The sequence below is a fragment of the Notolepis coatsorum genome, assembly GCF_963971535.1.
Source record: "Notolepis coatsorum genome assembly, chromosome: 11".
NCBI lineage: Eukaryota > Metazoa > Chordata > Actinopteri > Aulopiformes > Paralepididae > Notolepis > Notolepis coatsorum.
The window spans coordinates 63,924,084-63,948,417 of NC_140175.1; the positions used below are offsets into that span (position 1 = coordinate 63,924,084).

At 42.0% G+C, this 24,334-nt stretch overlaps 1 protein-coding gene across 3 annotated transcripts in view; it reads right to left on the reverse strand.

The window, feature by feature from the left end:
* Window positions 1–2,505: 2,505 nt before the first annotated feature.
* The window catches only part of smpd4 (sphingomyelin phosphodiesterase 4), a 68,217-nt gene continuing 46,388 nt past the window's right edge, over window positions 2,506–24,334 (reverse strand). For all 3 annotated transcript variants that reach the window (XM_084325299.1, XM_084325298.1, XM_084325297.1), the window contains 7 exons: window positions 23,057–23,154; window positions 22,713–22,876; window positions 21,034–21,239; window positions 13,513–13,743; window positions 10,237–10,368; window positions 4,768–4,896; window positions 2,506–4,103 (listed from right to left, as the gene is read on the reverse strand). In XM_084325299.1, the coding sequence (XP_084181425.1) occupies window positions 3,780–4,103; window positions 4,768–4,896; window positions 10,237–10,368; window positions 13,513–13,743; window positions 21,034–21,239; window positions 22,713–22,876; window positions 23,057–23,154 (1,284 nt within the window). In that variant the 3' untranslated portion in view covers window positions 2,506–3,779. The remainder of the gene's footprint in view (window positions 4,104–4,767; window positions 4,897–10,236; window positions 10,369–13,512; window positions 13,744–21,033; window positions 21,240–22,712; window positions 22,877–23,056; window positions 23,155–24,334) is intronic.

A 24,334-nucleotide genomic window follows, 5' to 3' on the forward strand; every position in this document is an offset into this window, starting at 1 on the left:
TTGGTTTAGCTCTGAGAAAATAGTTGACATTGAGTTGAATGGATATGAACTCAATTATATTAACAGGATTTGGGAAAAGAGGTGGGGGTGTAGCCCTATATATAAAAAATTGCCTCAAATATAAGGTTGTAGAATGCATGTCAACTACCATTGACAACTTGATGGATTGTATCTCAGTACTAGAGATCTGAGAAACGCGATTGTCAGTTGTGTATACAGAGCTGCAGATTCCAGCATTGAAGCATTCAAAGACTGCATGGAGGTGTTATTTGCCAAGACTCAGGTTACATTCATCTGCGGGGATAAATCACTGTACATTCTATATTGCTCACTAGTATACCATATCTGAACTACTGTGTGGAGATTTGGGGTAACACTTATAAAAGTAAAACCATTTGCTATATGCTATACACTACAGTCTGTGATGTGGTGGGTACGTATGATGGTAATTAAGGAATTATTATACATGACTATTATATGCAAGTAGGCTATGTCTAAGCTATTTTACAATATTATACATGAACTGCTTGTTTTTTTTTATCTGTTTATTACTTGTTTTTTATTATTATTTATTTTCAATTTATGTTCGAAATAAATAAACTCATTCATTCAAGATATTGTGAGCAAAAGTATAGTTACTGGCTGTACAATACTGCTGTAGGCCTATAATACTTATGTAAATGTTTAAATGTTTAAATGTTGAGCGATTTGCAGTGTCAAATTTCCCACGGGATAATAAAAGTATTTCTATTCTATTCTAAATAAGTAAGGCAATTGAAATATAACAGAACTTGTGGCATCATATTGTTAATTTTGTTGTCAAAATCTGCAGTACAGCTCAATACACACAATTGTTAAGAGGATGCAGACCAGAGAAAGACTTCCGTCTTGTTTTACATCAGGGTCCCCCATTTTCAATTCATCATAAATGTAGTTCCCTCCCCCTTAAAATGGGGGACCCTGATGTAAACAAGACGAAACTCTCTGGTCTGCATCCCCTTAAAAATGTTGTGTATTGAGCTGTACTCTACCCATTCTCCAATCTGTTAAATAAAGTTTAAATAAACGCATCGCGGATCTAAATAAACGCCTGCACAGTGCAATACTCCAATTCAGCCATTGGGTGGGTGGCGCTGCTGAGCGGGCCTGAAAGCGCGGGATTGATTGATTGAAAACTTTATTAACAGATTGCAGAATGGGTACAGTACAGTTCAATACATACAATTGTTAAGGGGATGCAGACCAGAGAAAGACTTTAGTCTTGTTTAAGCGCTGCTCTGCGGCTCTGCAGTTGCATACTATTGCTTCCGGGGGCCTCTTCCTTTACGCGGATTCTGATTGATTGATTGAATTTTGATTGATTGATTGAACATTTTATTAACAGATTGCAGAATAGGTACAATACAGTACAGCTCAATACACAAAATTGTTAAGGGGATGCAGACCAGAGAAAGACTTTCGTCTTGTTTACATCAGGGTCCCCCATTTTCAATTCATCATAGTACGCATCATCCCAGTGTCCTAGTAAACGACTAAACGCACCACGTTACCTTAGGATACAATCTCCGAGCAGCCATCGGGTCTGAAAACACAAATATGTAGCTAAAGTAGCTTTAGAAAACGAAACGACAGTCTTTCTCTGGTCTGCCTCCCCTTAACAATTGTGTGTATTGAGCCGTATATTGTTTGTACCCATTCTGCAATATGTTAATACAAATTTCAATCAATCAATTTCTAGAATGCATACTTATCTACTACAACGAGGCTGCAGTGCAGTGTGGATTTGTGTGGGTTAAACGATGATCTACCCTAAGAAGTTCCCTTCACAATTCCCCTTTGACTGATCTCAGGGTTAAACACGGTTTGAAAAAGGTGGTTTATTAAGAATGGTCTTTTTTAGGGGATTCAAAGAGCTAGAGTGAGTAGGCTACTTGCACTTTTGATATAAAACATTAAAACAAATATTTTACTTAATTTAAATTGGGAATGTCCTAGTACTGTTGTACATTTTAAAACAGTACTAGGATATTATTCCCAATTTCAATTAAGTAAAATATGTTTTATTCCACCATCACTCTTGGGCTGGCGGTGGAGTAGCACTCATGACATGGTTTCTTTTAAGATTTTCATTCAGGGCCTCAATTTGTAGATGTAGTCTTACTGTAACTGAGGCTCATTACAACATACATACATGATCATGTAAATACAAACCACACTTGCAAAACATTATATGGAGTATGGGACCCACCACTTAGTTAAAAGACCCAAGTTGTTTATTAAAATGTTTCAATAAACAGTTATGATTAGGGATGTCCGATATTATCGGCCGATATCGGCATTAAAATCGGAAAATATCGGTATCGGTTTTATTTTTTACATTTATTTAACCTTCATTTACCCAGGCAAGCAAGTAAGAACAAATTCTGATTTTATTTATTGTCAAACGTATGCATAATGTTGTTTTAATTCCACAACAGGAGATATGTAATGTTAATTACCTGAAATTATAAAAAAATGTGGGGGGGGGGGAAACCCTGCATATATTGGTATCAGTTGATATCGATTGATATCGGTATCGGAAATTAAGAGTTGGACAATATCGGTATATCGGTAAAAAAGCCAATATCGAGCATCCCTAGTTATGATGATACCCAGCACCAGTAGCAAAGGACCGCTAGTAAAATACTTTATGAGAAGGCTTTTACAAAGACTCATTTTGGACATCTTTGTTTATAAAAAAGTTTTACAAATAAATATTCTTATCAAATAGATTGTGTGATTAGGATTTATCATCAACTGTAAGAAAGCGAGGTCAACCGAGTATTTACACTAGTAAATTGTGTAATTTATTGAAGACAGTCATTCTTCATCCACTGAAAAACAATCAATATCAATCAAATGGTCAAAATCTGAAAACTTCTGACTGTTCCTCATCTATCAAAGCAATAAAACAATGTACAAAAATAACATCCAATATAACATCAGTGCTGCAACACACGCTGCTTGCATTTATTGACAACACTGCAATGACTGAATTAATCATCACAGCCGATGGCAAAGCACTTCATCAAAAAGCGTCATACAGTCAAGGCGGAGATACACCAAGCAACTTTTTTGGGGCGACAGTGTCCAGGGAGTTGCCTCAACGTTGCTGCTTTAACCACAGAGGAACATCTCATGGTCACAAAACATTTGACCTGGGCGGCTAGGTGGTGTAGTGGGCAAGGCGCTCGCCACCAATGCAGGAGACGCTGGGTTTGAGCCCAGCTCTCCGCATTGCTATCAGCTTGGCTGGTCGTTCATACTAACACAATTGGCAGTGTTAGGGGTGGGAAAGCTGATGGGTGGGGATCGGACGTTGTGGACAGCGACTCCTACAGGTCGGTTGGTGCGCCTTCCAGCAGAATCAGGAAGCGACGGGGGCGGCGTGTCCCTCCCACGCAGACCCCCGCCGCTGAGAGATCGCGCTGTGCAGGTGAAAAGATGCGACGGCTGCTTCCTCGAGTACCGGAGGGGACACGTGATGTAAGGCTTCGTCCACATTGCAGCCGGCTTGTGGGAGGCATGGCCTAACAGCATTCGAGACAGGGGAGGGTAGAATTGGACGATACGAAATTGGGATGGGAGAAAAATAGAAATGGGAGAAAAAAAAGTAGATAAAAAAAAATAAAAGATTTGACCTTCGACCCTGTGGTTCATTTAGTTGCCAGCTGCCCATCTATATTACACATATGGTTATCTAGTATATCCCTTCCCTACAAACATAAAATAACACTCTGTTAATGTGATTTCAGTTTGTCTCCAAACAGGGTCATGAAGAGTCCGTACAGGAAGCAGCCGGTGAGGATGATCAGTGTGCAGGATGTGGGGCCCAGAGACACGAGCGCCCCCAGCAGGTAGAGGAGCATCATCGTCACCAGTGTTCTGTAGCTGGCTAGTGATCGCAGGCTTATCCGTGGCAGGCGTTGTTTCTCCACCGACCGCTGCGATGCCGGGCTCTTTCTGTGTCCGCTGGCCGCGGCATCAGGGACGGCCAAGTAGTGACGGCCGAGGCGACCCAGGATGCCCGGCCTTGAGCACAGCGCGTCCATGTTACCCCCGAACTGTGAGAGGAAGAGAGTGAGTTCCTTTGAGACGGCGACAAACCTGTTTTGTCCATGTTTTGGCTCCACACTGGTTACTTTGTAGTTAAGGAACACGCCAACATTATGGAAAATGTGCTTACCGTCTTCTCCAAAGTCAGACAAGAAGATGGATACAAATTTCCTCTCTGTGCGTTCAGTAGAAGGCTATCTGGCTGCAAGCTAGCCAAGCTTAGCACAAATGAATGGAAGCGGATATGGACCACCACCCTAGCTGTTGGCCAAACACACCTCTCCTGGAGTTTTAAGCTAGGCTAGTGGTCTGTATCCGCTTCCATTAATTTGTGCTAAGCTAGGCTACCTTGCAGCCGGATAGCCTTCTACTGAACACAGAGGAAATTGAATTGGTATCCATCTTCTTGTCTGACTTTGGAGAAGATGGTAAGTGCATTTCCCATAATATTGGCATGTTCCTTCAAGATGTCTTATTATTGATCAGGTTTAGGACTGTTGATCAGATCCCCATATGCCCATAACACCTTAGTGGAAGTCAATCTATATAAAAGTGTCCCCTGCGAATTCACCCCATGAAGAATGATGGTATGAACAATTGAATAAAGCAAACAGTGTTATTTTTCTTCCTACATACGCCCTTCGTGGTGAAGTACTGAGTATCTATCCTTACCCTCTCATTAACCAATGAGGATATCCTGTAGAGCAGTCTGACCAGCAGAGCGTTCTCATAACTCCTGATTGGCTGCAGCTCTGGGTCCCCTTGGTACTCAATCTCAAAATGCCGCAGTCCATTGATGAGCTGCCAAACATCATGAGAGATACAGCACATTATGTAATGAGTCACTAAACCACCATGATTTTGAGAAAAAATCCAATAAGAACAATAAAACGAATCTAGACATGTTTGCACAAACACACTATAGTGTCCTCCCTTTGTCACTTGCACACATCAATCCATGGAACAAAGGCACTCACATACACGTTCATTCAATATACAATTTGAATTAAAAGTTTAACTTGTTATAATTTGGTCATGTTTGAGGTTCTGTCAAAAAGTATTTGCTGATCAGTCGAATCCATTGCTCATCAGGGCTGCCCCTCTCATAATACTGGTGTTCAACAGTCTTGCTATTTATATTCTTCATGTGAATTCATTGATCGTATTGATTAGGCTAACTAAAGTAGAAGACTAGGATTGTATTTTTCTCTCTCGGATCAGCAGTGAGGGAAGGTTGGTGGAGCGAGGAAGACAGTTGGTGTGTGGGGGTGTGTTTTCCTGCAGTTAACATTATTGGACGAAAAAGATGAACATGTTCAGCCTATTGTAATGACCCTGCTGTGTTACAAACTTGTCGTTCATCCATGGTTTTGTTTTAGGGACACCTGTAGTAAAGGGGAGGGAAGGAGGGGCGAAACAGCCTGGTGCTGAGGTTAAGTTGCTCCGTTCGCTTGTCATGCATTTACAAGAGTCAATGTTTTATTTATCATCTGAATTTGATGATAAAATCTAAATATTCTGAAATCAGATGAAATCCCACCCTGCCTTGTATAAAGCTAAGCCTTTTTCATAATGCTCCAGCACATATGAGCCTGAGGCTGCAGAAAGTCCAGACACTGTGGAAAACCTCCTGTGTGGTCCCTGCCCTAAGTGCTCACATCCCAGCATGTCCATGGACAGTGATGCAGTGGTGGTCCCACTCGGTACCACGCCGTCCCAGCAGTTTTTTCTGAGCAGAAGTATGCACACGGATGTGCACGCGCGCGCACACAAAAATGCGTTCACAACTTTCACTGACTCGTCGCGCCGTGCGCCAAGTACCCGGCACTTATCACCTAGACTTTGCATAATAATAGTATACCAATAACATAAAGAACGAGAAGTGCAAAACAAATAAAAAAAAAAAAGCCCTGTGGGGGTTTGCTTGATCTGTGGAGCTCTCATATGTGACAAATGGTCCCGACTGGAAGGATGAGGCATTAAGTTGTGCTTCAGAAGGAAACTGTCCTTCTGTAAACTAAGTTACCGGTACATTGTTAATTTAGTTTGTATTTACTTTTCTAGTTTAAGTTAATTCAATTAAAGAAATTGTAACTACAATATTGTATCTACAATTACATTTAAAACATTGTTTGTTTTTCAATATAATTTCTTTATATATTGAAGGCTACATCCTGCTACCTTTTTCAGCTTCTCTATTTCAAGGCAATATTTACAAAAACTAAACAAAAACTAGTAATTTCCTATACAAACATGTTTCCTACTATTTATGCATAATAATCATCTGTTCTGTGCGCACGGGAGGGAACATGTATGCACACGCGCAGTATCATTTAAACAGCGTACAGGCAGTTCTGATATTACGACTGCACCCCTGTCCATGGACTACAGGCCAGTGGCTCTAACCTCTCACATTATGAAGACCATGGAGAGGTTTGTTCTGGAGCAACTCCGCCGGGCGATCAAACCCCACCTTGACCCACTCCAGTTCGCCTACCAGCCACGACTGGGGGAGGAGGATGCTATCATCTACCTGTTGAAAAGAGCCTACACTCACCTAGACAAGCCTGCGAGCACTGTGAGAGTAATGTTTTATTTATTTATTATTATTATATATTTTTTTACTTCTCCAGTGCTTTCGATACCATACGGCCTGGGCTGCTGGGTGAGAAGTTAGAGGCGATACAGGTTGAGGCCCTCCTGGTGTCCTGGGTTGTTGACTATCTGACGGGCAGACCACAGTATGTGCACCTACAAGGCTGTGTGTCAGACAGACTGGTCAGCAACACTGGGGACAGTCCTCTCTCCCTTCCTCTTCACCGTCTACACCAACAACTTCCACTATTGGTCAGAGTCCTGCCACCTTCAGAAGTTTTCTGATGACTCTGCAATAGTGGGATGTATAAAGGATGGCGATGAGGAGGAATACCGGGCACTGGTGGCGAACTTTGTCACATGGTGTGAACAGAACCATCTCCAGCTCAATGTGACAAAGACCAGGGAACTGGCTGTGGATCTGGGGAGGAGTACACCCGTGACCCCTGTTTCCATCAGGGGGGTCGACGTGGACATGGTTGAGGATTACAAATACCTCGGAGTATCGACAACAAACTGAATGGGTCAAAACACGCAGAGGCACTCTACAAGAAGGGCCAGAGCCAACTCTACTTCCTCAGAAGGCTGAGATCCTTCAACGCACAAGTTTCAAGTTCAAGTTTCTTTATTAGTAGAATAAAAAAAATAAATACAGAATACTTTTCTATAAAATGCTTTTTTCTGTTATGAGCTCCTGGGAGTGTGCTAGATAAAAATAGATAAAAAGTATAAAAAAGTAAGTCAAAAGTACGTAAGCAAAAAGTGTTCAGTCAATATACAGTAGATATGTACAATATACAATACAGAGTAAAAAAAGAGTAACAGTGCGTTACAGTACAATACAGAAATGGGATGAGGTACAACTTAGGTAAGGTACAATGCGGTATGAATTGTAATGCAAATCTCTTTACCAATAAATATAAAGTGTGTTAAAGTGTCTAAAGTGAGTAAAGTGGGTGCTACAGTGAGTGTTTATTTAAAGTGAGTGTGTGCGTGTGGATGTGTGTGCTGCGAGTGTAGTTGATGGTTTGTTACATAGTGTTATTGTCGTTGAGCATCCTGATGGCCTGGGGATAGAAGCTCCTTCTGAGTCTCTCTGTACTGGCCATGAGACTCCGGTATCGCTTGCCTGACCGCAGCAGTTCAAAGAGGCAGTTGTTTGGGTGACTAGATTCTTTGATTATTCTCTTAGCCTTGCCCCTGCAACGCTTGTTGTAAATGTCCTGGAGAGTGGGAATGACATTGAAAAAATACAACCTGCAAGTTGGCCTTTAAGGATCTTCTGACACACTTTGAACTTCCTTAGTCGCCTAAGGAAGTAGAGGCGTTGCCGTGCCTTTTTCACTACACTGTCTGTACAAGGATGTTCTACGATTCGGTGGTGGCGGGCGCATTCTTGTACGCAGTGACCTGCTGGGGCAGCAGAGCGGGGGACGCAAACAGGCTGGAAAATCTGGTCAGGAAGGCCAGTAACGTGGTGGGGGTGGAGCTAGACTCTCTGGCGGTGGTGTCAGAGAGGAGGAGCCTTGCTAAACTTGCTAAGCTCTACACCATCCCACCCACTAAACACGGACTTGGCTGATAGGAGCATGTTCAGTGTTAAGACTCACAAGATGCAACACTGATGGAACAGGAAGTCCTTCATTCCAACAGCCATCAGACTATATAACGCATCACTGTGCTTCACTGCCTCACTCAGCACATAGGGACAATACAAACTCAGTCATATCTTCCTGGACTTTATTTTTTACTTGTGACTTTTTACCTTTACGTTGACAAGTCTTACACTTATTACTGTACATTTTACTGTATATTTTTGGCTATATATTTTTGAATGTATATACATATTTAGAATGTATATCCCTGACTGTATTTCTATTATTATTTATGATTTTTGACTACATACTGTAAATGTTTATTGTGAGCGATCTGTAGTGCTGAATTTCCCTCAGGAAGTACTTCTATTCTATTCTAAAATCTCATGAGACAGAGCGGGAGAGAGGGAGAGTTCTGAGTAGGACCAGAGTAGATTGACAATGTTAGCTGCTAGCTTGTCATCATGTCTTTACAAGCTTCAAAATGTTATGAATCATCTGAATCTGGTGATTTTGATAGAGCACGTCACATATCAGCAAGTGTTACAATACAATACCAGGGAGTTACAATACAATATGATCGTTACCCCCAAGGTTTTGTTACAAGGTGGCCTTAGGATGCTGCTTTTCATAGTATTTTAATGACATCATCGCAGACAAATGACAGGTGACTGGAGAATCAAATAGGTGATTGCCATTAACACATTGAGTGCCACGCCCCTTCCGACATCGACCATGACATTTCGTTGATTTGCATATTCATGACCGACGCATCATATCGTTACTTATGTGCCTACATAGCGTACTTATGTCTTTGCAGTGGAAATAGCAGATGTTCAAAGTCATAACATGTGCAACATGTCATGAAACTAGTGCGTAATGATGAATGAATCCCAATTGAAATATAAATAACTTAATAAGGACTTTGTTCCCTGTTTTTCAGCATTTAGCTACAGGCATAGATTAATTGTATGTAATGATAAACAATGTCATAGTAACTGGTGGGTGTTATATTATTTCAAGATAATAAAGTAGCTATGAGTCAATAAATAAAAAGCAGTAATGGCATGTAGGTTACCCGCCCTACTCATGTATAGTAGGCATCCATACTACACAGAATGTACAGGCATAAATAAACTTCATGGCTCATCTCCTACTCTGGGTATTCAGTAGGTGGTGTCAGAGAGGCAACTACCCATGTGATCTTAGGATAGTAGTACCGCACATGTCAATCAATTTTTTAAATGTCCAATTGCAAATATAATCAATTGTTGTTTTTTCAGGTAAATTAATTGTTTAGATTAATCGATAAATTGTTTAGATTAATCAATAAAATAATCAACAGATTAATCAATAACAAAAACATGGTTAGTTACAGCCCTAGTGGAGTATATGGTGCCGTGCTGCTGTTAACCTGACTGGGGTCATAAAAATCCTGTACAGCAACCAGATATTCTTTCCAACCCTGCAAATTCTCTGTATATTCTATTTATTACACTCTGAATACTGTATATTCGGACATTTCACAAGTTCTATTTTTGACCTTCGAGTCGACCCCTACTGCATTTTTATAAAACCCCTAACACCACCCATGGAGTGTCCATACACTCCTCTCGTTTTACATTTTCTTTTTTATATTCCCACTACAAACGTTCAGATTAAAGCTACTGGTGCCTCTGGGAGTGTGTGGAAAACCTTTGTTACGTGTACATGGGCTTGAAATGTGATGCAGAGCGTGCTCCATTTGTGCTGGGCAGGTAAACTCTCTTAATTTCTCCGAAATTGCTTACTGCAGATTTTATATTATTCTAGATGTGCTGTTTTTGTGTGAGCAAGCACCAAGCTAAATTCCTTGTATGTATGATGTACTTGGCAATGAACCTTGTTCTGATTCTTGAAATTCTGAGGCTTAAGGGAATTGGTGAGTGTGAAGAATGCTGTGCTGACCCACCTGTCTCCTGCCCAGGTCAGTAAGGACGAGTCCGGTCTCCCCCTGAGTACAGTCTGGCAGCTGTCTGGAGTTGACATCACCCTGGGATGAACCCAGGCTGGAGATGAGCTGAGACAGCTGCCCTGGGTTCAGCTACAGGAAAGCAAAACAAAAAGTAAACATCATAATCTTATCACAATCAATCTAATACATTTTCTACTTACCAGTGATGTTGTCGATTGGTAGAGATCTTTCTCAGCACATGCTGTTCATCATAATTAATACCCACAGCTCCACAACATGTATGTAAAGTAATGGATACCCACAGCTCCACAACATGTATGTAAAGTAATGGATACCCACAGCTCCACAACATGTATGTAAAGTAATGGATACCCACAGCTCCACAACATGTATGTAAAGTAATGATACAGCTCCACAACATGTATCTAAAGTAATGATACCCACAGCTCCACAACATGCATGTAAAGTAATGGATACCCACAGCTCCACAACATGTATGTAAAGTAATGGATACCCACAGCTCCACAACATGTATGTAAAGTAATGGATACCCACAGCTCCACAACATGCATGTAAAGTAATGGATACCCACAGCTCCACAACATGTATGTAAAGTAATGATACAGCTCCACAACATGTATCTAAAGTAATGATACCCACAGCTCCACAACATGCATGTAAAGTAATGGATACCCACAGCTCCACAACATGTAGGTAAAGTAATGATACCCACAGCTCCACAACATGCATGTAAAGTAATGGATACCCACAGCTCCACAACATGTAGGTAAAGTAATGATACCCACAGCTCCACAACATGTATGTAAAGTAATGATACCCACAGCTCCACAACATGTATGTAAAGTAATGATACCCACAGCTCCACAACATGTATGTAAAGTAATGATACCCACAGCTCCACAACATGCATGTAAAGTAATGGGGCCACAGTTAAGCTCTTAAATAAAGGGTGAACCCTAAATCGACAGTTCACCCAAAGCAAAGAACATTCCTTTCAAGTTCAACAACTTTGGTTCAGTACGCGCTGTGTACCGAACGAATGCAACGGTACGTTAACCAACGGAACGAGCGTGTAGAACCTTTTTTTGCGTGCAGAACCTCTTAACAGGCGCCCCCAAAATTGGCCATTTTAGTTTTCGTTTTTTCAGGACTGCATACTTTATTTGTAAACCAAAACACTATACTTTATACTTATAGCACATGCATGAGCCTGGTCTCTTTTGAAAGACATTCTGAAGTTTCTGATACAATAAAGATAATTCACTTTTAGTGCTAATGAAATAGTGTAACACATAGGTCTGAACTTGAGTTGTAGAAGTTTTATTTTTTTCTGTAGTAGTTAGTAGTCCAGAAGTAGTATTTCCCCAGAAATTCGTATGGCTGAAACGACACGCTGGTTCCATAGCGTGAAGTCTTGTGTAGTACATGACAATTTCATAAAAATCCGTTCAGATATGAGTGATTAGGAGCGATTTTGGTAAACTGTAGCGTTCCTGGTTTTAATTTCCTCATAGACTTCAATTCATTCTGCGGTTTTTCTCTTCCTGGTTTCGCTCGTTACTTTTCACCTAGATCCCTGATTTGTACATCCCCATGTAGGGTATCATTGGAAAGCCACCTCATTGGCTACAACCCTATCCAATAATCTTCGAGATCGCCAAATGATTGATGGAGCTAGAACCCCGGGAGTCAGTGTTGTATTTGTACAACACTGTGTACTTCGGCGCACGTCTCACATATCGGCATGTAACTCGAGAACCCGCTGAACGGATTTTGTCACCTGAAATGGCTATCGACAGGCAACAACTAGGGCTTTAATTCTATATATATATATATATATATATATATATATATATATACACACCGGTAGTATTAAAAAATATGCACACCCGAGCCGCTAGAGGTGGCCAAAGTGCAGGTGGGAAAATCGTGTGGGCCCTCGCATGTTATGTTCAAAACTACAAATTCACCCCTTCCCAACATATAATTTGCGCAAAGGGCCGGATGTTCGCTCAGCCCACGCACAACACAGTGATTACCTGTAATTTAGCATAGCCTCATAGCATAACGCATACACACCCTTTCTCTCTCAGTGCGTGAGGAGGATTGGTGCTAGATTGAGAAGGGGCCGTGTCTGAGATCAAATTAATGATAGTTTGCGGCATATAGAATGGACATTCATACACGGCAACGCGCCTCCAAACAAGGTGTGATAAACATGAATTGATATATTTTCCTTGGCTTGAAACAGGAAATAGTATTTACCATTAGGGACCTGCATGACGCTTCTTTCTCTATTCAATAACTTTTACCCTGAGGGATGGTGGTCGTGGTTGTTGTAGTATTCAGTTCAATGACATCACATGTCTCCTATCAGTCATGCAGCGCATTCAGGCCCACGCCCACAATCTTTTTTTTTTGATCCACTTTTTCTCCCATTTTCTATATTTTCTCCCATCCCAATTTCGTATCATCCAATTCAACCCTCCCCTGTCACGAACGCTGTTTCTTGCCTCCCACAAGCCGGCTGCAGTGAGGACTAAGTCATACATAGCACAAGTCCCCTCCGGTACTTGAGGTAACAGCAGTCGCATCTTTTCACCTGCGCAGCTCGATCTATCAGTGTCGAGGAGTAACGCGTGGGAGGCTCACGCTGCCCCCGACACTTCCTGATTCTACTGCGCAGGCGCACCAACCGACTTGTAGGAGTCGCTTGTTCACAACGTTCGATCCCCACCCTTCAGTTTTTCCCTCCCCGTAATACGGCCAATGTGTATTACTGCGGACGACCAGCCAAACTGAAAAACAATGTGGAGAGCTGGATTCGAACACGCGAATCCTAGCGTCTCCACACTGGTGGCGAGTGCCTTAGACCACTACACCACCTAGCCGCCCGCCCACGCCCACAATCTAATATATATATATATATATATATTTTTTTTTAACAAGTCGATTATTCATTTGAATATAGAATATTCATTGACAGCCCTACTTAACAGTTACTGCATCACCTCTGAGTGGAACATGGAAAGCCAAATAAATAAACGTACCCCCACTGTACCGAAAACGCGTACCGAACAGTGACTTCAAAACCGAGGTACGTACCGAACGGTGGTTTTTGTGTACCGTTACACCCATAGTTATTGGTGATCTTCCCCAATGAGATCACTCCGATACCAGGGCTACCCTCTCCCTTTCAACATCCCTGTCTACCCGAGCAGATATTCCCTATACAACAGTTACAACACTGACCCTGAAGATCTGACACAAGTTCTCCAGCGCCCTGTCCAGGAACTCGTGGGTCTTCTTTAAACACTCCCCACTGTCTTCTGACTCTGCCCCAGCGAAGGTGTTGTTGATGTCCGGGGGGCCCATCCGGAACCAGGACAGGAAGGCGTTGTTGGATGCTACCTCCACTGAGTGGTCCGATATCCTCTGGGCAGTCTGCCTGGCCTGGGCGATGATTTGGATGAGCTTCAGGACCTGTGACAAAGGAGGACACAATGATCTGAATGAGCTTCAGGAACTGTGACAAAGGAGGACACAATGATCTGAATGAGCTTCAGGACCTGTGACAAAGGAGGACACAATGATCTGAATGAGCTTCAGGACCTGTGACAAAGGAGGACACAATGATCTGAATGAGCTTCAGGACCTGTGACAAAGGAGGACACAATGATCAGGATGAGCAGCAGGACCTGTGACAAAGGAGGACACAATGATCAGGATGAGCTTCAGGACCTGTGACAAAGGAGGACACTGATCTGAATGAGCTTCAGGACCTGTGACAAAGGAAGACACAATGGAAATAGAGCATACTGGAGCACTTTGAGTTTGGCACTCAACACTTCCACACCTCCTAAATCTTGTTATGTCATGGACACTGTCAAGATTGCCACTAGGGCTGAACGATTAATCGATTTTAAATCGAAATTTGAAATGATGCAATTAGCAAATCACAAGAAAAATAAATTTTTTAAATCGCAATTCTTTTTTTCTTTAACCAGGAAGTCCCATTGAGATACAAGATCTCCTTTGCAAGTTGTTGTTATTGTTGTAGGAACGGCTTGGGAGAGGGAGGTAAGGGGTTTTAGATTGTGTGTTGTGAAGTTTAGACTTCAGAGAGGGAGAGTAAAGTACAGAAAAAAGTACTGTTGGGTACCAGTATCGATTCCCAGGTAAATATATTCCCAGGTAAAAATAAACATTTTCAGGCTCTGCGTCCCGAACAGACCCACCACGTAGGCCAGATGCAAGCCGCATTTTACAATAAACCTCTGTGGGGCTGCTTAAAAAAAATTATAATGGCAAATTTAATCGCAATATCTGTCAGAAAAATCGCAATTAGATTATTTCCCAAAATCGTGCAGCCCTAATTGCCACACATTAGTGTTGTCAAACATATCGATTCTCAATATTTAAAACAGTTTCAATACTAATTTCCCGCAATATCGATATTTAATTATTCATAATTATTATTATTATTATTTTTGTATAAGGAAGTTGCATTGTTTATTTCAATACTTGTAATAGTACAGTAGTCCACACACACACACACACACACACACACACACACACACACACACACTCAGTTAAGTTTAGGGATGCTCGATATTGGCTTTTTTACCGATACCGATATACCGATATTGTCCAACTCTTAATTCCCGATACCGATATCAACCGATACCGATATATGCAGGGTTTCCTCCCCCAAAAAACAGAATAATTTCAGGTAATTAACATTACATATCTCTTAGGGCGGCTACGTGGCGTAGTGGGCAAGGCGCTCGCCACGAAATCTGGAGACGCTGGGCTTGCCTGTTCGAGCCCAGCGCTCCACATTTGCTTTCAGTTTAGCTGGTCGTCCGTACTAATACACATTGGCCGTATTAGGGGGTGGGAAACTGATGGGTGGGGATCGGGCGTTGTGGACAGCGACTCCTACAGGTCGGTTGGTGCGCCTGCGCAGTAGAATCAGGAAGTGTCGGGGGCAGCGTGAGCCTCCCACGCGTTACTCCTCGCCACTGAGAGATCGAGCTGCGCAGGTGAAAAGATGCGACTGCTGTTACCTCAAGTACCGGAGGGGACTTGTGCTATGTATGACTTAGTCCACATTGCAGCCAGTCAGTTTGTCAGGTACATGCAACACAGATTAGTACAGTGTTTACTTAATTTCTAAGATTATATCATTTAGTTATTTTTAAATGTGTGATCTAAAGATAAACAAAGGGTTTTAAAAGTGTTATATTTATCTTCTCTTATAGTACCAGAGAGAAGCGGAGGAGAATAAACCAGCAACAAAAGCAAAATTTATAATTTTTTTTTTTTACATTTTAAGATTGCACCTTTTTCCCCGTGGTATCGAAAATGGTATCGAATATCGATACTTTTCAAGGTATCGAAGTTCAAAATTCCAGTATCGTGACAACACTACCACACAGTAATTTGATAAGATAGATGGAATGCCAACTTTGGCCATGGATATAATTGTGGTTTCACGGTTTCAGCTGTAGCGTTTGTATACACGGAGGACCAAATTAACATTCAAGAGATTGGCGTCTTGTTCCCATAGACAACAAACACCTTTTCAAAGCATAAATGCTAAACATCCTGCAACACCTTTATTTCTGTTGAGCAACAAGCACAAATAAGTAGAATCAGCAGTACGCTCTTTTCATTGCTAGGTGTTGCGTAACCGGACAGGTCTCTCCTACATCAGTGTTTCCCCTACCATTGCCTTGCCAACGGGACCCCCCGCCCTTCCTGAAAAAATTATAATAAAAAAAAGAAATCACAGTAACGTTGGCGAGCTAGCTAAATTATACATACATCGGTTTTCATATAAATCAATCTTCACTAACACTTTAAAACGGTAGCACGGCACAGTCTACGGAGACGCAGAAAAAAACGACCAAATCCATTCCGAGACTGACTAGCGTTGCACGTAACAAGTCTCACAGCGCAGACACACCAGTCGCGCTTGAAGGCAGGCGGGCGGGCAGTGCTTCACTTTCACTCCCATGTTAACGGATGTAGCTGTGCCCACCGGCTCGTGAATCGCGGGCTGGTAGCGATCGTTTCTGCTTTGGTTGGATTCAGAGGCGTGCGCCACGCGCATTTTCACAGAAATACACTCAATATCTGCATTATTACCACACATATAGATGTTGTTCAACCAGCTAATGTTGTCTGTATCTTTCCCAATATAAATAAACCATATTACTATACTTTTTCAGGAGTACAGTCACACTGATCATCATTCTAAAATGAATTTTAACATTCTAATTAGGGATGTCCGATTATCGGCCGATATTGGCATTCAAATGTAATATATATTTATTTTTTTACATTTATTTAACCTTTATTTACCCAGGAAAGCAAGTAAGAACAAATTCTTGTTTTATTTATTGTGAAAAGTATGTTTTTGGGGGGGGGGGGAAACCCAGCATATATCAGTATCGGTTGATATCGGTATCGGAAATTAAGAGTTGGACAATATCGAACATCCCTAATTCTAATTAATTAGAATGGAACTGGAAATCTTTAAAAGGGGACTGACTTTGCAATACACAGGCATTTACAGCTGTCCCAATGTTCTCTCTCTCTCTCTCTCTCTCTCTCTCTCTCTCTCTCTCTCTCTCTCTCTCTCTCTCTCTCTCTCTCTCTCTCTCTCTCTCTCTCTCTCTCTCTCTCTCTCTCTCTCTCTCTCTCTCTCTCTCTCTCTCTCTCTCTCTCTCCCTCTCTCTCTCCCTCTCTCCCTCTCTCTCTCCCTCTCTCTCTCCCTCTCTCTCTCCCTCTCTCTCTCTCCCTCTCTCTCCCTCTCTCTCCCTCTCTCTCCCTCTCTCTCCCTCTCTCTCCCTCTCCCTCTCTCTCCCTCTCTCTCTCTCTCTCTCTCTCTCTCTCCCTCTCCCTCTCCCTCTCCAAGTAACCAAACGTTAAACTATAAAAACGAACTGGATAGTTGATATATGAACTGGATAGTTCATATAAGCCATTCTCCCTTTCTCTGTGTGTGTGTGCGAGCGCGTCCCAACTCCGGTCTTTGGAAAGTTTGACACAGTAGTGGTGGGTCTACCTGGAAGAGGTAGAGGTTCTGGCGGGATGGTGTCAGGAGAACAGCCTCTCCCTGAACGTCAGCAAAACAAAAGAGATGATTGTGGACTTTAAGAGGTCGGGGGTCAGGGACTACAGCCGCCTCAGCATCGACGGGGCACCGGTCGAGAGAGTGAACAGTTATAAGTACCTTGGAGTCCACATATCCGAGGACTTGACATGGACCAAACACATTGACAGTGTAGTCAAGAAAGCATGAAAACGCCTCTACTTCCTTAGGCGCCTAAGGAAGTTCAACGCGAGTCAGAAGATCCTTAAGAACTTCTACTCATGCACAATAGAGAGCATCCTAACTGGCAATATCACCTCCTGGTTTGCACCGCACAAGACCGTAGCAGACTGCAAAGAGTGGCCCGTTCGCGTCTATACTTTCCACAAGCAAGTTGTTGTTCCGCGTTGCTCCGATTGGCCGCTGACCTACGCTAGTTTTTTGCCCCCACGCCGGTATGAGCGTAGCGTGTATATAATAATAATCCTCGCACACACGCACGCTGAAATGGGCATCGTAGAACATGACAGACATCTGATTTATTAGAAGAGTCTGGTGGGCGAGATTATGCATGACCAGCCTGTGATCTAAAAACTCCTGCCTGTGGCTGAATAATGAAGCCCAAAGTCACGTCACGCGCAAGAGCATATTACCTACTTATGCTGTGCTCAATATTATAAGCAATAATGTGCAGAGATAAGCAATAATGAAGTCGTGTTTTGAACATTTATATTGTGTTGATGGAATCACGTTAATATAGAGAGATGAAAACAATACAATACGTTATTTCAATTGAAAAAATTTAACTAAGAGTTATTTGAACTTGTGACCATAGGCTCCACAGCCAGCTGACGAACGAGTTGAGCTACGCGGGACGATGTTAAAACTGAGTGACTAATCCATGATTTACACTTGTGCCAATTGCGTGCGTTTGTCCCTAATCTTTAGTATTGGCATTAATAAATCAGATGTCATGCTAATATGTCATGTTCTACGATACCCATTTCAGCGTGCGTGTGTGCGAGGCTCGCTCTCGCATTATTATTTCTACGAGGCTCGCTCTCGCATTATTATTATTTCTACACTGCTCATTATTATTATTACGCTCATCAAAACTAGCGTAGGCAGGGGCGGTCAGTGGCCAATCAGAGCAACGCGGAACAACAACTTGCTTGTGGAAAGTATAGACGCGGCCCGTTCGCGTCTATTCGAAGCCTAACCGGTTCATGCTTCCACGTTCGCGTTTTGCGAATCTGATTGGCCACTGCCTTTTCTGGTGCAATCTGATTGGCCACTGACGTTTCTGGTCATGTGACATGTGCGCCCAATCGTGTGACACGCCCATTTCCGCCTCGACCAGCAGCAAACTACCTAACGCCTAGTTTATCACTGGTTAAGCTTAGGCGACTCTTTCGAAGTTGGTTAAGGTTAGAGTTTGGAATCAGGGCTGGCGTTCTATCGCCCTACTCTAAGACAAACTCTAACCTTAACCAACTTCGAAAGAGTGCCTAAGCTTAACCGGCGAAAGAACTTGCCGTCACACGATTGGTGCGACCAGAAACATCAGTGGCCTATCAGAGCGCAAAACGCGAACTCGGAAGCATGAACGGGTTAGGCTTCGAATAGACGTGGCCCGTTCAGCCGAACGCACAATTGGAGGTGGGCTTCCCACTCTCCAAGACATTTACAACAAGCGTTGTAAGAATAAGGCCAAGAGAATAATAAAATACTCTAGCCACCCAAACAACTGCCTCTTTGAACTGCTGCGGTCAGGCAAGCGATACCGGAGTCTCGTGGCAAGCACAGAGAGACTCAGAAAGAGCTTCTATCCCCAGGCCATCAGGATGCTCAATGACAATTAACACTATGTAGCAAACCATCAAACACACTCACAGCACATATATATATATATTATTGGCAACTCATTGCACATAGACAAGCACCTTACCACCACAAGCTACCTCATCCCATTTATATTGTATTGTAAACACTCTGCATTGTATATTGCACCACAAGCTACCTCATCCCATTTATATTGTATTGTAACTACTCTGCATTGTATATTGTACATATATATATATTGAACATTTTTGTCTTGTTTACACTTGTTTAAGTATTGACTTTCTATTTTATACTTTTTATAATTATCTATTTTTACCTAGTACACTCTCAGGAGCAAAACAGAAAGAAGCATTTCATACAAAAGTATCCTGTATTTCTGTATGACAACTAATAAAGAAACTTGAACTTGAAACTTGGATGGCCAGATAAGGTTGATATTTAAACTTAAAAAAATATTATACAGAGAGAAGCTTCAGCAAGTACAAAATGCTGCTGACCAACAAAAGAGAATCCCTCACTGAGGAAAACACAAAGGCCTAACCATCATGTATCACAATGGTGATGTGAGCCAGAGATGGGAAGAAGCATGAACCTTTAACCTCTTAAGCCCGGAGACCCATTTTCTTAAAATCCGCCTAAAATAAATACCTAAGTAAATGGAATATTGCTCCACTTCTACAAGGTCCATTTGCATATTCTTGGTATCTAGGGACATCTATGGACCTCAGTGAATGTATTCCCAGTGTCAGAAATATTGTGTCTATTACTAGGCTTGCTTAAATTGTGATGAAACAGAGAATATGAATTATGATTTTTCTTTGCATCTTTGACAGTGAATAGACCATGCTAATAGACGAGACATGAAAAACTGCCACTGAGCTCGTTCAGTACCTTCTTGCGATCACGTGTACAAAAAATCTAAGGAAATGAATAAAGGGAAGATTATTAAACAGAAGGTTTTGTAGATACAGTACTGAATTCTCCCATCCGGACCAATGCAATTTTAAATATTATTATAGAATAGCAGGCTTATAAATTACCTTATTATAGCCAATTCGCACATTTATGGATTGTGCCAAATCTTATATTTCAAATGCACGAGTTCAATTTGGATTTAGTATCACCAGGCGTGCATAAGGAACAGAGAATGAAATCTACTGTATGTACAGTAGGTTTTTTAATGTTGCAAGAGCTCCGCCATTTTGAAACTGATTTCAAATCGGATTGTTGCTAAATGCTCAAAATAGGGGAGACAAACTAACTGTGCTCCAATATATGCCAATAACATTCAGTTTTGTGGTATATTATCCCGAGTAATAAGAGAATAAAAAAATATTCACAACAAGTAGGGCTGCCCCCCGAAACCCGGTTCTAAACGGGAACCGGTACTAAATTAGAAAAAAGCGGAGTACTGATAAGCTCTGACGTTATCGGTTCCGCTATCGGTAGTCTAGGAGCGGATTCGCTACGGAGCTAACAGAGTGTACCATCCATCTGCGACGCAACGGTGGCAGCAATGCTGGAAACGGAGTAACGTTAACGCTATGTCGAGTTCATACTACAAACTACACTACACGTATGAACTCGACATAGCGTTAACGTTACTCCGTTTCCATGAAGTGTTTAATTAGCAGCAATCTGTTGTTGAAAATGTAGCGTTAAAAATCTCCGTGCATAGCACCGGAAACGCAAAGTGCCGCGACGTGCGAGTGAGTGTGTGACGCTCCACCATTGGGCCATCCGATGCTTAAGAGGTTAATGAGTTATCTGATGTACTTGGACCCCTAATATTTTTTTTTAAAGCAACGGCCGTGAGAGAGACTACTCACCACCCCTCTGAGCTCAGTGCCAAACATCTGTTTGTACTGGCAGTCCTGGCCCTCTAGGGCGTAGACGTGACTCTTCACCCTGAAGACGAGGTCGGTCAACATCGGCTGCCGCGACGACAGGTAACTGCCCCCGTGGTTTGGCGTCATGTAACCTCGAGGCTGCCGGTGATGCAGGACATGCTCTGGTTCCAGAAACAACTGCTCGCCTGGGGAGGGATGGGATATGTATAGGTTTTATGCATGGGGGGAGGGGTGGGAGAGATGGATGAACACAATTATGTATTAATGGAAAGGTAAGAGAGATGGATGGAAGGATGGATACATTTATGTATTAATGGAAAGGTAATAGAGATGGATGGAAGGATGGATACATTTATGTATTAATGGAAAGGTAAGAGAGATGGATGGAAGGATACATTTATGTATTAATGGAAAGGTAAGAGATGGATGGAAGGATGGATACATTTATGTATTAATGGAGGGGTAAGAGATGGATGGATACAATTATGTATTACCCTCTTAACTGGCGCCCATAAAAGTGGCCATTTTTAAACTTGAACTTGAGGACTGCATACCTTTTTTGAAAAGCGTATCTTTATACTTATAGCACAGACATGCATAAACCTGGTCTCTTTTGAAAGATAACATTCTGATACAATAAAGAAAGATCACTTTTAGTGCTAATGAAATAGAGTGACATAGGTCTGAACTTGAGTTGTAGAAAAACTTGTTATTCACGTTTTTCTGTAGTAGTTGCAATATCCAAATATAGTATTTCCAAATAAATTGGTATGAGCTGGAAAACACCCTGGGTCCATAGCCTGAAGTCTTATGTAGTACATGTCCAAATTTCATAAAAATCCGTTCAGAAATTAGTGATAAGGAGCAATAAAAAATAAATAAAAAAAGCTCTCCAGTGAACCTTTTCCTCATCGACTTTAATTCAGTCTGCGTTTCTTTCTCTTCCTGTTTTCGCTCGTGACTTTTCACCTAGATCCCTGATTCGCAGATCGCCACGTGGGGTATCATTTGAAAAGCCACACTAATTGGTTAAAACCCTGTCCAATAATCTTCGAGATCGCCAAATGATTAACGGAGCTAGAGCCCCGGGAGTGGTAATTTTTTTTTTTTTTTTTAAAGCTCTGCCGTGTACTTTGGCGCACGCCTCACATATCGGCATGTAACTCGAGAACCGCTGAACGGGTCACCTGAAAGGGCAATCGACAGGCAACAAATAGGGCTTTAATACTATATATATATATATATATATATATATTGTATTTAAAAAATGCAGACCCAAGCCGCTAGAGGTCGGCAAAGTGGCACGTCGGTGGGCAAATCATCCTCAAGAGGGCCCAGTTGCCAGTTAAGTGGTTAATGGAGGGGTAAGAGAGATGGATGGACGGATACATTTATGTATTATTGGAAAGGTAAGAGAGATGGATGGAAGGATGGATACATTTATGCATTAATGGAGGGGGGGGGGGGGGGCAATGATGGAGGGGTGGATAGATAAGATTTATGTATGAAAATGGAGGGTGGGAGAAATGGATGCTTAAAACGACAAGATATTCTTATCTCTTGATATGATTTGGTACATGATTTATGATAGGATTTTTCTTCTTCAGATCCCTATCCACGACCGTAGGAACCCCGTCTGTATGCGTTTCAGGCCTCACCTTTCTGGATCATCTCTGCTAGGTTTGGCTGGGAGAAGACTTTGGCGACCCTGAAGACCATCAGAGCATTCTTGGCGTTGACCAGGTCTGTACGCACCACCCTGTTGAGGAACCCCTGGAAGAGCTTAGTGTACATGAGAAGGTTCTCCTGGACAAATGAACACCTGCAAAAGAGAGAGAGAGAGAGAGAGAGAGAGGGGAAGAGCTTAGTGTACATGAATGAGCAGGTTTTCCTGGGCAAAATAAAGAAGACCAGAGAGAGAAAGAGATGGAGAAAAGATCCTTTGGTAAGAGGGTGCTTGGTTCTGAACAGTTCCTTTGAAGCCTCTAGTGGACCAACTCACCACTTGTCGGGTACGGTTCTGTTCTGGTCTGTCTGAGGGGGAGTCTTCTCTCCTGTGTATCTCCATGGCTGAATGTAACTCAGCCACGTCTCCAACACCTGAATAGCACAGACGCATTAAGTCTGTTGAGTGACTGGAAAAACACCCATCTCAAAACAATGAAATATAATTGTGTCTTTATTAACCGACTAAATAGTTATTTCTATCTGTATTTTGGGTTGAGAAGCACCAGCACTTAAGGTATAGTTCATTTTTGGAACTCTAGCCCTATTTGCTACTTACCAATTATGTTGATTGGTAGAGTTCTTTCTCAGCACAATCCATGCCGTTCCTCATTTTAGCTCTGGCTAGTTAGCCACAAACCAATGCAAAGTCAATGGGGTCATGATCCTGTCTGAGGACAACTGAAATCTATTTAGTCAGTTTGTACAGTCAGCTTGTACAGACAGGAGCTTGACACCATTGACTTTGCATTGGTTTGTGGCTAACTAGTCATCATTGGTAGTTAGAAAACATGACTAGGGTTACAACAATCGGAACTATCCCTGAATGTTATATTTGTTGCCTCCCCGCTCAGCTGACCATTGGTATGCTCCCATAAAGCAGAGTTTCTAAACCATAGATTGAGGACAGAAAATGGGCTGTGGCCAGAGCAGTGATCTAATCTTTTAAAAGGAACACGCCAACTTTTTGGGAAATTAGCTTATTTGCCATCTATCCTGGAGATAGACGAGCAGATACCCTTTTCTTCTCTGTGCATGCATTAGGCTTAGGGAACAGCCGCACCGTTAGCCTAGCTTAGCGTAATTCACTGGAAGTAGGTGTGCCAGTGTGGCCTACTATCCAAGAGCCTACTAATGTAACTTTATTTTTTTGTAAAAAAAAAAGAAATAAATAAAAAGAAAAAAATTTACATTTTCGTTTTTGTTTTCTAAGCAGATACATACCCTGGGTGCAGTGATTTCATCACCTCAAAAGCCCCATTGCTTTGGGAAAAACTGGGCTTTTGAGGTGATGAAATCACTGCACCCAGGCTGCAGTGGTAAGGCAAAACATTTTCCCGAGTATATATCTGCTTAGATCTGCTTTTTTCTCTCTCCACGTGGTAAATACACAGGTCACAACATGTTTCCAGGAAAGTTTTGGAGTTGTATTTAGAGTGTATTTCGTGATTGTTGGGAATTAGGCTACACTGGCACACCTACTTTCAGTGAATGATGCTAAGCTAGGCTAACAGTGCGGTTGTTCCCTAAGCCTATGCACAGAGAAGAAAATGGT